The following is a 14,990-nucleotide window of genomic DNA, read 5'->3' as shown; positions in this document are numbered from 1 at the left end:
TCAAAATGATTATATTTCAAACGGATCTAACATTTGATCAATTTCCTTGGCATAAGTCATTTTTCGCATCAATTCTTCTATAAATCATGTCTAAAAGCTAATATCTTTACCTAGAAAATACTATCCGCATATTTGCACAGCTAAAACAGATCTCAATCAGACAAAAACTAATAGAATTTATCAAAGAACAATATACAAATAAGATGCGCAACAAGAAAGAACAAAAAACTGGAAGATAGCCTTGAAATGTCATCTTACATTGAAATTTTTAGCTTTTCGACATCTAATTATTACAATTTCTAAGACATATCACCCTTTCCTCATTCTAGAACCTTCAGTAAACAATCTCAGCACCCCTCGAAACTCCCTTCCATAGCACCGATGCACTCTCTCCTCTCGTTATTATCAAATCCCCACCTGAACCAAACAATAATGCAGTGGATCCGCCTTCTCGAGTCCGTATTTGGTGAGCATTTCCCTGACCACCGCCTGGGCGCAGTCCCGAATGGACAGCAGCAGTGTCTTGTAGGGCACGTCCTGGCACAGGCTCTCGCCGTAGATTTTGAGGGTGCCGCCCGTGTCGGGTCCTCCGTCTCGGGATCGGAATTGCTGGAGCTTCTTCTCGAGCTTTTGCTGTCGCCTTCGCCGCATAACGGCCTCCGGGTTTGAGATCGATCGCGTGAACGAGGTTTCCGGCAGTTCCGTGTAGAGTTTTCCGGCCACAGCATCGCTGCCATCGAGCCCGCTGCCGCCCGCATTGCCATTCATGTGCGAGGAGTTGGAGCCCGATCCAAGGCCGTTGCCCAGCCCCAACTGGCTGCCGTTCGCGGTGGGCGGATCGGAGCTGAGTTTGGCCATCTTTTCCTTCTTCTTCTGCTCCTTCTTCTCCCGCTTGGAGAGCTTCCTCTTGAAGTTCAGATCTGTTTGTTCGATGGGCTGTGGCGAAGGATTGCAGTGGGTTATAATGGTTTCTTCTTGCGGGGGTCCTTGGACAACAAATACAATACTCACTGTGGTCTTCTGGTCAATGTTCTTGAGCAGGAAGCGACCCTCCCGGTCGTCTATGTGCCAGTTGAGCTGCACCAGCAGGGGCTTCTCGTCGGCATTGAGGCGCCTCTCCTCCCCGTTGGCGTGCACCTCGTACAAGGCATAATTGGGCACGGACAGCATTCGCATGTCGGGACGGAACTTCTCAATCAGGGTGTCTATGGATCACAAAAAGATATACAATGTTAGATAAAGTGAGATATTGTGGAGCTTTCAGCCATTTCCCCACCTATGACATCTGTGACGGTGGCGTCTGAGGCCACGCGTATGCATTTGGTGGCCACCTTCTGGCCGGCATCTTGAAAGTAAAACCGCATAACGCCATGGAAGAGCAGGTTCTATACAAAGAAACAGATTAGTCCCAGTATTTAGGGGTAGCCATAGATCATACCTCATCTGGCTCGGAGAGCGCAAACAGATCCAATCGATTCGCATTCCATTGCTGTATCACTGAACGAACTGCCTCGCGATCCAACATCTTCTTGTCATGGGACATACTGTACAGAGACTGTCTGAAGGGGGGGGGCTGGGTTTACAGGAGGAGGACTACGCTCCTCCTAGTGTCTGTGTGTCTTTGGGAGAGTTTACTGTATTGTGACTCCAGTGTGACTCCGTTTTGTGGCAGCTCTCCGACGTCTATCTGTAAACAATAAACCATACATTCGGATAAATTTAGATCTTTTTGTAGGTTTACAACTATTCCAGCGAAAAAAGCACCGTAAACAGAAAGGGAAAATGGAAAAACTTGCCGCAGATGTTGCAAACATTTGAATTTCCATTGGGAAAATGTAAACAAAGAGGTAAAAGGAGGAGGGGGGTGGTCTGAACGAATAAACTTTTGCGAGTCGTGTCTTGTTCAGGTATCTATGGAACTCTTGGACCCATTTTTGGGCTAGTGGATCTATGATAAGAATTCAGGCATTCAGTTATTATTTAGGATTGCTTGAGTCAACATTTGATGAATGTCCCCCGTCTCTAAACCAATTAAAAGTTCCATTACATGATCATATCTGGTGGTAGAACCCACCGACCCTCAACAAATAACTTCATCAAAGCAGAAAATTTCATTCCATTTGTACAAATAACATCACAAGATGTTATTTGGGGCGTGTATCCCCCTATCCGCCCATCCAGTGCCAGAGTTCAAAAAACACAGAGAGAAAAAAAAGTGTTGTCAAGAAGCGGAACTATGCCTGAACTGTCTCTCTCTCTCTCTCTCTCTCTTTGAAGTTCTATAAACTTTGGGTGTCTTTTTGCCTGTTGGTATTCCTCTTCTTCCTCTTCCCGGTTCTCTTCTTGTTATGTTTCTGTTTCTGTTTCGTTTCTTATGTAGTTTAATAACCGTCAACGGTTCTGCTTGGGGGAACACGTCGCTGTCGCCGTATAGGGAGGGGAGGGGAGGGGTTCGTTCTCGAGAGTGTAGAGGGTTCAGTAGAGTCGCTGCCCTGCGGATCGAGGGGGGGAAGTACAATAGTTGATGAGGAGTACCATTTAAGTAAAGCTATTTTCACAATTTCCTCTTTATGGAGTCCGTGACGAGGGCGAGGGCGCGGGCGAGGGCGTTTCTGTTGTCAGTGGAAATTGCGTTTCAAACTTTTGGTATTCCCTCTCTCTCTTTCATGGTTCAAGGGTTAAGCAAGGGTCGGGCTGTTCCAGGACAATTCCTTGCTGCATTCAGGCGTAACCATCGAATATGGGGTTTTATATTGATGTTTGGGTATTTTTATGGTTTCCAAAATTCCGGGACATGTTTCTATTAGGGGTTGGATAGAAGAACCCCTGGAATTCCATGACGGATAAAGGGTATCGCAATTTGTGGAAATACTTATAGCAGTGGCTGTTCCCAGATCTAATTCCTTATCTATCATCCATTTACCATCCCATTCCAGTTCGTATTTTCCCATAGTCATTAAGAGCAATCAGATCCTCAAAAAATGTGACAAATTATACAAAATGATGGACAAATAATCCCCGGTTCCGTTCCGTGTGAGAAGTAAACAGAAATATGTATGTAAATTGTGCCTCCAAAAAAGAACAGGGACGGTGGCAGGGCAGTGGCAGGGAGGCACAACATCTGTAATTGCGGACAACATTATTAAAAAGACATAAAGGTGACATTTACACCAACAAAAGTGTTGCTCTGCGACTGCGCGCAGGCGGCAGGCAGGCAGCGAGCAACCAGTGCTCCCAAAAGATCGCAAGCAGAGATAACGAAACGAAATAAAACGAGCCGGAAAACCGCAACAAAAGAAAAATGTCGCTTACTGCAGAGGGAGAGCGAGAGACGGGGAGGTAGATCACGAGAGCGACTGTAACAGAAGTACCGCAAGCCAGCGTGCATAAGCAGCAGCAGCAACAATGCCCTGTCCATTGAGGAGGAAGAGAGGTGAATGTACCAAGACGACAGCGCAGAGAGGGAGAGGGAGAGCGAGAGCCAGAGAGCGAGCAGACTGAGGCGGAGGCAGCGCAGTCGGCAAACATTTCGCATCAATTGGGCGTCGCAGCAGCGCAGTCACGAGCAAAGCTAATAAGAAAGGTGAGGCATTTCCATTGCTCGTCTCTGCTTTGCCTATCGTGAGAGCAATCTCCGACAAATGCCTCACCTTGTCGGAATGCCCCTTGCTTTTTGCATCAATTGGGCAGCAGCAGCAGCTTGGCTTCTCAGAAGCTTCACCTCTCAATGGGGTCTGGGACATGCAGAATTGTTGCTGGCCTAGGCATAACTCACTCACACCCTCCCTCTCCACTTCGTCGCCCTCTCTGACGCTCTGTGTGTGTGCAGCTGTCGGCTTGGCACCTGCAGCGCGGCAATAGACTACACCTCTCCCCTCGCTGCTCTGCTGCAAAACTTGTTGCTGCTTGCAGTTTTTTGTTTTGTTTTTGTTTGCTGTGTTTAAGTGCTTTTTTCCTCTTATTTGAAATTTGTTTCGGGGTCAGTGGGTTTGTAAAACAAACGGAAACGGCCAGGGGAGGGGGAGAGGGGGAAATGACTAATCTGCAGTTCCTCTTTACGAGCAGCATCCAGTCCAGAGAGAGGAAGCGACCACCTGAATGGGAAGTGCTATCTAGGGGCCGCGCCCAATTGAAAGTCAATGGAAAAGACAGACAGTAAGTCAAGTGCCTCAAGCAACGGTAAATTAGCGGATCAGAAAAGCCAAGACCTCAATAAATGACGCGACAGAAAAAAGTCCGGAATAAATATTGGAAAAGCCTTTGCTTTTGCTTAATTGAATTGTTCTTTGTCTCTCTCTCTCTTTCACCCGCCTTTCTGCTGTTTGCTTTGCTCACTTCACCTTCTGTTCTGCTCTTCTGTGGCTTCTTCTTAGGCTTTAAGCCTGTGACACTTTTTTTCTGCGAGTCAGCGAAACAAGAGTCGGCAAAATGCACAACAAAATCACAAAAAGGAACTTTGAAATATTTTAGTAGCCAAAACGAACTTGGGATACCCTTTAGCTACTGGGGTTGCTCACATACCGACGCCCTAGATGACCTATAAAAGTCTTCCAAAGGGGACTTCGTGTTGGCCAATCCATAGATCTGTGATTTCTTCTTTGTGATTCATTACCACACCTTACACCTGTAGTACCCTTTCCCCCTCCCTCACTGAACTCCTCCCCGCCACTTCACTCTTCTTTGTTGTCTTTGCTTCTTTTTCTTTTCTGCCATAATCCGATTTTACAGTATTTTATTTCTGGCGACATTTCTCAGCGCTTCGGATGAAAAGTGCTTTGATATTTCGCTCTTGTTATATTTTTTGCATTTTTTTTTTTCTCTTGTGTTTAGTCACTGTAACTGTTGTTGGCGTTGCTGTTGTTGTTGCTGCTCGCAAAATAAATATGAAAACAATTTTCCCTTTGAGGCAAAACGAAAACCAAAAACCAAAAACAATAAACCGGCAAAAGGCACCGGCATACCACTGTGGTTGTTGACTCTTTTTTGCTGTTTGTTGTTTTTGTTGTTGTTGTTGTTGTTGCGGGTATTATTTGCTTGACCGCCCAACGGATAGGCGTTAAGCGAGGCGAACGGGCAGGGGAAGAGGGATGGACGGACAAGAGGAAGAGCTCAAAGAAATTTCGGTCCCACAGACAATAACGGAGTGGGAAATATATATCTACACACATTGGTACATTCGAGTACATGTACAGTGGTGTCTCTGTGAGGATAACACTTTTGTTTAAATTATAAGCCAAAAATAAAAAAATTATTATCATGAATATTCTATAATCCTAGAGATTCGTCTCTAAAAAAATCTCTAATATATTTTTGTGAAAAAAAAAACGAAGTTTTTTCCTCAATAAATTGTACCACCATATAATTTTTGGTTAATTTAAAAATTGTACTTATTTCTATACAAAAATAAATGTACAAATTTAAGCTTTTTTTAATGGATTTTTAATCAAATTATTTAATAACTGGAACTATAATTTCCATTTTTAAGATTTACTGCCCAAATTTGAACAACAAATATCTAAACGATAAAAAATAAAAAGGGAAAAAGCCATATAAAATACCTATTAAAATTCATGTTTTTCCCTTACAAATTTTAATATTTACAAATCTTCAAGCTTTTCTTTTGGATTTTTCGATGAAAATCGTTTTACAGATCTTTAAACCATTTACTTTGTTTGGATATTTCTATGAAAATCGACTAAAAGCTTGTTTTTTCCAACAATTTCGGCTACTTTTAGTTCCTGGTTCTCAAAGCACAGAGACCACTGTACCTGTACGTACGAGTATGTTCACTGGGAGCACAGTGAGTCAAGTTTGTTGTCATTGTTGCCGTGTTTCTGTTTCTTTCTGTTGTGGCGCTGCCTTTTCGAACTGCCGGGCGGGCACGCTTAATTGGTTACTGGAATTGGGTTGAGAGAGTAATTTTTAATGAGCCCTGAATAGGACAGGGCAGCAGGCAGGTGGGTGGCTGGAAGTGAAGAGTACAGAGTGGGGGACCAGCTGAGTCAGCGCGTTGTACGATCCACGATGTACAATGTATGTGAAATAAAAAAAAAAACAGAAGAAACAAATTCAAAGCAGAGGAAGTTCCGGATGGAATCAGAAGTTCGCTGATGAGGGAACTGTGACTAATCTCTGGGATGTTGTGAAATTAAATTATGGAATTATTTCTAGTCAAATTTGAAGGGAAATTATAGCCATACTCTAATGGTATATCCGGCTAAAACTCACCGAGTTTTGAAAGAGTTTTCAGAGGTAAGATCACTACAAGAGGAAGGCTTTCTACTATTACTACTCCTAATTCTACCATATTTTCACAGAGTGGCTTAGCCTCTGGCTGTACAGCAGTACAGATATGTCCTTCAATGGAATATCATAAGTTTTCAGGGTCTTAAAAATAGAGATAGTTATGGGAGCTCTCCAACCGAAGACCGTTTCCATTAGCAGATTCCCCAAAGCTCTAGAATTCCACGTCCTCCAGGGTCTCCTATGAAAAGTTCCCATAATAAATTCCCAAAAATCATCGACCACACACAAAAGAAAGGTAAAGATTAGATCAAGTATTCCCTAAAGATCGAATAAGAAAACCCGGCAAAACAAAGACTCAGAGACCAAAGCTGTGGGCATACAAATGACAAATTAAAAGTGAAAATCAAATATAAATAAGAAATCAAGATAAAGATACAGCTACAGATACAGATACAGATAAGGCAATGGCCAGATAAAGCCATAAATATGTATAATCAGTCAATAACCTGTTGCCCGATAAAAGTAGAAGCCATTCAGGGGGCCAGGCGGGGCAGAAAAGCGTGGGACAAAATGGCACATACCACATCTCGTTAATTAACAGAATACCACAATTCCAGAGCTAATAGATACAACAAACACGACAATTTTGTAGGCAATATCATCAATAGATACGAGATACCAGAGATACCAGGGGAGCGCGAGGCGGGATCGGTAGAAAAACCTCTAACAAGTGAAAGTTGATAAATAGTTTCCGTTTACGGTAGGTATGTTTCTGTTTCTGCTTTTCTTCGCTTCTGTTTCTTTACAATTTATGTTTTCTGTTTTCTGTCTCTTGGGATAGAAATATCTTTGGCAAATATTTATACAGCCCGCAATTAGCACGCAACCCAAAACCTCTCCCACCAATAAAACAGAAAACAAAGAAAATAAAATAAAGAAAAACCTATGGATCGTCTGAGTAATGCATGCAAATGGCATTTCTTTGGGGAAGAGGGGGGCGGCGGGTCTGGACCCCTCCTCTCTCGGCCATATTTGTGCATTTTTGCATGCGCGCATAATTAAGTTATTCATTGTTTAATATTCATGAATATAATCGTATTGGTATTGGTATGAGTAGTTATTTTTACCCGAATACCCTGTACGCGCGAGCAGCGGAGGGTACTTGAATTTTGGCCAAATGTAGGTCAGGGCTGGGTGGGTCATTATTTTCAGAAGGAAGGTCTCCCCAAACAAACATATTTCCTATGAATTTTTTAATAATAATAATAATTGTGATTTTTTAAAATACTATTTAATATTTAGAGGTTTCTATGTGGAAAGGGATATTATAACAGCATAAAAAAATATATAATTTTAATTTTTACATTTCAGAGCTTTACGTTATTTTTCTTTTTTATTATTTAAAAATATATTACACACATAATTATTTTGTTAAATACTTAAAAAAAGTTGTAGTTTTTTAATTTTTTAATAGGTTTAAAATTTTTAATAATTTTTTAATAGAGTTTGGTGTTTTTTGGTATTTAAAAAAAAAAAAATAAAAAAATTAAATTTAAAAAACTTTAATCTTGCAATACAAAAAAAAAAATGGTATCTTTTTGATTTAATATTGGGAAAAAATTATGCCTTTATAAAAAATCCATCAAAAAAATAAATGATTTGAAGGGATAAATATTTATGTGTTTGGTTTTTAATATAATGGAAGGGAGGCGAAGGGAAATGTCTTACACTCATAGAAAATATACTTTAAAATTTTCAGTAATTTTTAGATCTCTGTTTTTTAAATCCAACAAAAAATAAAAGCATATAAATGGTATTTTTTATAAAAATGTTTCTACAAAAATGCAATATAATTCATAGACTATTGGATGTTTGAGAGTTTGAGGGGAGGCTAAAGGGGAGTTCTTATTTCTTTATTTTCAGAGGTATTCAGAGATTTCAGAGAACTACACATTCTGTTCAAATACCAGGTATCTTCAGGTCGGCAGTAGTTTGCTGCTGCTGTCTATGGCACATTCTCACAGTCTACACACCAAAAGACACACCCAGAGAGTACCAGGGAGCAGCAGCAGCAGCAGACATCAGGGGTTGGGGTTCGGGGGTTCGGAGGTTCTTCTGCTCCCCAAGATTTATGGGGAAATTAGCTAATCAAGTATGCACGGATCATCGTCGTGTGTGGGGTGCGGCATTGGGGCATGTGGCATGGGGTATGGGGCATGGGATGCTCAGGCATGCATAATTATGATTCAATATATTCCGATTGAGGCAAAGAACGAACGCGAAGGCTAAGACTCAGATTCGAGAGATATATGTATCTTTCTATCTTCTTCTTACCTCTCTCTCTCTCTCTCTTTCTGGGTTTATTTTAAGCTCTTTTCCGTGATCATCTCATAAAATTCGTATTAAATAAAGTGTTTACTTCCCCAACAGTCTATGAAAGTTTTTACGACTCCTTAATCTCCTCTTCTGCTGCTGTGATTTTTGTTGGTTTAAACCATCGTGATCGAAGCATTTAGCCCTGAGCGATGGTTACATGGATCGTTTAGCCGTATGCGATAGATACATGGATTGTTTAAGGAAAGGAAAGGGAAGGACAGGAGGAGATTTCATTGATTTGTAAGCAAAAGCACGATGAAAAATATTTAAATATTTTGCTATATAATGCTTCTGGAAAAATATATCCAAAAATAGTCCTAAAGATGTATAATTTTCTCCAAAGTATATGCAATTTTCAATCACTTACTTTTATTCACCAAAAGACAATTCCTTCTCAAAATGTATCTAAGATTTCCGTAATATAACTTCTAGGATTTCCACGAAAGAACATAAATATTTTCCAATTTTTTGTTGTTTTATTATTTTCCCAAAAACCCTGTAATTTATTCGACTTCCAGGGAATAATGTGGATCCATGATTTCTACCAAAGATTTAACAGGCTTACAAACCCTATTCAATTCTCCTCCAAAAAGAAAGAAAAGTTCTATAATTTCCATAAAAGAATATAAATATTTAAATGCCTTTTCGTATTTATCCCCCTTCAAACAGTGATATATTTTCAGCACTATAATTTCCATCAAAAAATATGATATATTTCATATTTCCATCTTTTACTTTTATCCCCTAATAAGCCCCACAAAATCTTCTTTTAAACTGCCCTAAAAGTTCTATAATTTGCCATTTATTCCTTTCCCTTAACCCTTTACTCTCAACATAAATGGTGCATCAAATACCAACGAATTTCCCTCGACGTTTCATGACATAATTAAGCCTCCACTCCACTCCCAAAGCCTCTCTTCCAAGCCGCCGTTTTGGCCATAAATTTGGCTTTCTCTTGGCATAAATCGCTTACGCAACTTTTGGCCACAAAACAAAACAAACAATCAAATAAAAAACCAAAAAAAAAAAGTGTGCAGTAATATAGATTTTATGATTATTCCAAAGCAAAAACAAAAAACAAATAAAAAGATAAAACAAAAAAAGAGAAATCTCTGAATTTTCCGTTTAATTAAAAAACAAAGTGTGAAATTTTTGGGAGAAGAAAGAGAGGCACACACACACACAAAGGCGATTGGTGTGGCTGCACTTCTAGTGCAATCTGGCCACACTAATGGGGGGGGAAGAGACAGCAGAAGGGGACAAAATATAATTGCAACAAGAGGCACAAAGAGAGGCACAGAGACACGCAGAAACAGTTACTGGGATGTTAACGTGGCTAAGACAACGCTTTGTTTTGTTGTTGTTGTGTGGATTTTGCATATGTTGCTGAGCTTTTTCCAAGAGATTGTTGTTGTGGCTAAAACGATGCTGGTGCTCCCTAATTAGGCCAGGAAGCAATTAACCGGTTAATAGACGTAACTGCCTAACAGCCCAACTGCCTGCCTGCCTGCCTGCCTGCGTTTTGTTTAATGCATTTGATTTACACAGACATACAGTGCGTTATGAAACTATAAAGACAGTTGTGGCCGAACAGAAACTACAGGGGAAATGACATTAATAAACATTAAAACCCCCTTGAATCATTAAATACATTATTATTTTCATGTAATTTCATATTTTAACTGAGTCGATTCCATATAACCCATAAGAATATTTTTTAAACTTAAGTCTTTGGAGATATAAAGACGTTAGGAGCTAGAAGGAAGGTCCGCTTGGAATAGAAAATAGAAAATTCATTCGAAAATTAATTAGAAAACAATCACAACTGAAGATCAACTTAAGATGAAACGAGAACAATGATAAAAGATCAAATGTGGATAGAAAAGAACAAAATGAAAGATTATTTTTCACAATCAAATGGCTGGAGATACCTTCTCCCAAAAATAACGAATGAAATATTTCTACCTACTCCTAAAAATAGTACTACTACTCATAAAAAATGCTCCGATGGGGAAAAATTATGCTTCGACCTTCAAACAAATTATCATAATACTTAAAAAAGAATACTCCGTTTTCTAAAAGACTAATCATTTTTTTTAACTTTTGAAATATTTTGAATATTTTTATTTATTTTTTTATTATTTTTTTTATTTTTTTATTATTTTTTTATTTTTTTATTATTTTTTATTTTTTTATTATTTTTTTTATTTTATTATTATTTTTGTTTATTTTTGTTTATTTTTTTATTATTTTTTTATTATTTTTTTTATTTTTATTTTTTTATTATTTTTTTTATTTTTATTTTTTTATTTTTTTATTAGTTCTTATTTTTTTATTAGTTCTTATTTATTTATTTATTATTTATTTATTTATTCTTTATTTATTTTATTTTTAAATATTAAATTTGAATATTTTTTTAAATGTTTCTTTTTTTAAATACTCCTTTTCTAAAAAAAACGGTGAAATTTCTAATACTACTACTTTTTCTATAAACTACTTCTTTTTCTTAAAAATACTCCTTTTTCTGATAATACTCCTTTTAATAAAAAAAATACTCTTTCTATTCTCTTTTTGCCCTTTGAATCCCGAGACTTCTTCTGTGTTTTTCACATTCCATAGCATAGCGAAACGGACTGTATTTGTACAGACAAAACCAACCGCAACCCGAACCCCTTCTCGGGAAAAGAATTCCCGCATTGGGTGCATATTTAATGTGGGAAAAATTATGGCCAGGGCGGAACTTGTTGGTGGCTTTTGATGTTGCCACCAGAAGAGGCAGGCAGTGCGGCTGTGGCAGTGGCAGTGCCATCAGCAGTTGCTAAATGGCCATGTACTTACTTCTAATGTATCTGACAGATACGACAACAGAGAGAGAGAGAGAGAGAGAGAGAGACAGACGGACAGATCTCAGGGCGTGCTTCTTTAAAATGCGAAAAACTTTCACTCGCGCCCCGAAAACAACGCCCATAAAAGACACAAACAGAGAGAGAGAGAGAGCCAACGAGAAGGAGAAAGAGAGATGCATATGGGGAGAGGTAGAGGGGAGACAGATAGACATTAAAAGAGTACAAAACGATAAAGCGACAGACACACGACACACCAGCAGCGCCACAATTGACAATTGCCAATAAAGTTTCAATTAACGTGAAAGAAAAAAACCGAATCGAAATCATAAAAGTGGATGTGGAAATGGAAAGCCAAGTGAAACTCCGCCTGTGCCATAAACTCTATGAAAGATTCCTTTAAAAGGCTTGAAATTCTTTAATAACTCCAATTTCGTTGGATTTCCATCTTGGGGTTTTAGATCTGAATAGTTTTCCATTTTCATGACCATCGGGCGGCTAGAAGTCAAGTTACTTGAGGTTTCCCCCTAACAGAGTTCCATAGCCCACATTGGGGTCTCAGTTTAGATGACAAAATGTGAAATCCTTATAAAATGATACGAAAATCTAGATCTTATGGAAGAGTACATTCCATTTCTATCTGCAATGACTCCAATTTCGTTAGATTTGCATCTGAAATGTTTGGATTTCGAATTTCATTGCCATTAGATCGTTGGAAGTCAAGTTACTTGAGTTGTGCTCGTCTCATGATAAGACAGAGCATTGTTTTTAATGCAAATTCGTTCCTTGGTCGAATTTTTGCTTATAATCTAAATAAAAATCCCATCTCAAATTACTTGATTGCCGATCTACATATGAGCCTTTTCTTCTTTCGTATATTTGTAGATTCCGACTCCAATTTCTTAGCATTCCGCTGTAAATACCAAATTTTATAGCATTTGTATAGAATTAGGGGATGTTCCTTGAAATAGGATCTAATAAATTATTGATTTCTGAAGAGTTTCTTGAGTTAGGATCCAATAAATGGTTCATTGATGAAGTTTCTTGAGTTGGGATGGAAAAAAGATTGATTTGTGAATAGTTTTCGATACAAGAAGCTTCATTAGTCCTCTTATGGGATATATGGTGTTCCATTCAATCAAAAACCTATCAAATTACTGAGGAAGAGGTGTCATAAAGGGAGTTCTGTTAGAGGACATATCCTACAAGCAAGATAGGCCTGCCTTATAGTGGTCTCTCTAGGATCTTTTATTCCTAAAAAGTCTTTAATTTTTTAGATACTTCTTGTATAGATTATGGACTCCAATCACATATCAAAAGCCACATCAAATACTTTTCAAATTTAATGGGAAATTGCAAATATTTCATGCCTCCACCACACACACACACACGGCTTGTGGCAGTGGCAGGTTGTAGTTGCAATTATGAATACTCGGTGCAATGAAATATTGAAATTTGCCAACAGTCTGGAGTTAATGAAATGCCGCATGCCACATGCAAAAAAAAAAAAGAAACGTCATGGCACTGGCATCATAAGGCGGAAGATGCCAGATGCAAGATTGAAGATTGGATTCCAAAACGGAACCGGTTGGACATTGCTACGTGTGTCTCGAGGAATGTTGCAAGTACCTCCCCCTATCTGTGTGTCTCCGAATGACCCAATCAATCCCCCTTCCCCCCTCAGTGCTTAATTGGTCGGGAGTTTCTGGCAATTAACGAAAGTTTCTTCGACCTTTGATACTCGATTTGTGGCATGATTTCTTTGGATTTCCCCAAAATGTTGCACAGCAATTAATATTTCAATTTGATTTAATGCCTGCCCATGACTCTGTCTCTGTCTCTGGAACTGCCACTGGTTCAAGGCTTCCCTCAATTTTAATTCAATTTTGATAGACCTCTCACTGACCTTCTCTTGCCACAAAACTCGTAGATACTTTCGCTATGTGGCAATGGTTAAGGGGTCTCCATCAAAAAACCGAACATGAACTGAAGCTTTAAAAATTAGAGAAATGTTTGTTTTCGAATGGATTTGATGAATATTTAATCAAATCAATAGAAAATATCAGATCTATAAAACCTATGGAATCTATGGAAGGGGCACGATTAATAGGATCATATTCAGAGCCTAAATGAAGGTGAATTTTCAATGTTTAATAATAAATAAATAAATAAAATAAATAATAAATAATTCTTTTTCTCTCTTACAGTGTGGCTTAGCAGCACATAGTACACATGATATTGATTTTCCTTTCTTTAAAAAAGTTAGGATCTGCCTAATAGGTGTTAAAAATGTCTACAAAAATACAACAAAAAGTAAAGAAATTTAATATAAAATATTTAAGAATTACTTGGAAAATCCGCATGTTCTAATCTTTAATTTTCTGGGAAAAGTGGACCCTATTAAAGGAGAAATTTCATTGAATTATGGTTTTACATTAAATTATCAAAAAAATTACTTTCGAGCCTCTTCATGGTTTGCCATAATTTCTCTTGAAATATCAGAAAATATACCCAAATAAATTTTTATAAATTATTTACCTCAAAGGAATTGCAAAATTTTCACTCTTTGGATACACAAAAATATCCAAACTCTTTGAAATGGGTTTGAAATTTCAATCTTATGAAAATGTAGCCACTTTACAGCACTTTGCACACTTGTAGATACAATCTAGTGCATCGTCTAGTGAGACACAAAAATACACACCGAATGTTCCAGTGGAATGCCCTCGAAAAACATTGAAATTCATGTCAACTTTCGAACATTATCCACGAAATAATGATGCAATTTTCTAGTACAAGATAGTGTATCTATCTATCTACTGTGGTGAGAGAAACTGCCTGCATAAATTGAACAGCTGCTGGGATAAGATCTAACATCTTCTGTAATTATCTAAAGATTACTTTTGGGAGCAGCAGCAGTCGGAGAGCCGCAGCAAAGCGTTAAGTTTGCAGCTGTTAAAACAGGGCCAAGACGAGACCCAGAGACCCAGAGACAAGGCCAAAAGATTGCCCCCGAGCGCTAGGTGCAAAAATAACACAAAAACAGCAAAACAAACAGCCGAAAAGGTAATCATCCAGCAGACAGATAGAAGACCTAACAGATAGACAGATAGAAGACTGACAGACACTCAGATGTACATAATAATTAGTTTCAATGAGGCGGCAGGCGGCACTTGAAGAAAAACCACCGAAAAAAAAGATACAATTTTCAGGCGGCAGGCAAGCAGATTCCGACCCAGACTCTGGAGGACATTAAGTATCTATTATGCATTCATTTGTGTGCCGCAATGAGACACCATTCACTGGGTCGTCGTCGTCATCGTCTCCTCAGAAGGAATTCTTAAGCAAATCCGTGAAAACAAAAGGCAAAAACATCAACGAAATTTCAGCAAACAAAAGAACAATAACCAGAAATATGCATTGGTGTCTGGCAGTGTCTAGACGAGGGTATACCTATTGATAATGAGGATATCTCATTGAAAGAGGAGTCACAGTCCGCAAAAGTCAAAAATGAAGAAAAATAAG

General features: G+C 38.6%; 1 protein-coding gene across 5 annotated transcripts in view; it reads right to left on the bottom strand.

Annotated features, from left to right (window-relative positions):
- LOC108155427 (afadin) overlaps window positions 1–14,990 on the bottom strand; it is a 59,510-nt gene that overhangs the window by 37,072 nt on the left and 7,448 nt on the right. For all 5 annotated transcript variants that reach the window (XM_017286236.2, XM_033390126.1, XM_033390125.1 and 2 more), the window contains exons 2-5: window positions 1,439–1,687; window positions 1,277–1,385; window positions 1,012–1,205; window positions 418–936 (exon numbers count right to left, since the gene is read on the bottom strand). In XM_017286236.2, the coding sequence (XP_017141725.1) occupies window positions 418–936; window positions 1,012–1,205; window positions 1,277–1,385; window positions 1,439–1,543 (927 nt within the window). In that variant the 5' untranslated portion in view covers window positions 1,544–1,687. The remainder of the gene's footprint in view (window positions 1–417; window positions 937–1,011; window positions 1,206–1,276; window positions 1,386–1,438; window positions 1,688–14,990) is intronic.

Source organism: Drosophila miranda, chromosome 2 (assembly GCF_003369915.1).
Source record: "Drosophila miranda strain MSH22 chromosome 2, D.miranda_PacBio2.1, whole genome shotgun sequence".
Lineage (NCBI taxonomy): Eukaryota > Metazoa > Arthropoda > Insecta > Diptera > Drosophilidae > Drosophila > Drosophila miranda.
The sequence above is the reverse complement of the archived record's forward strand: the minus strand, read 5'-3'. Positions and strand labels throughout refer to the sequence as shown.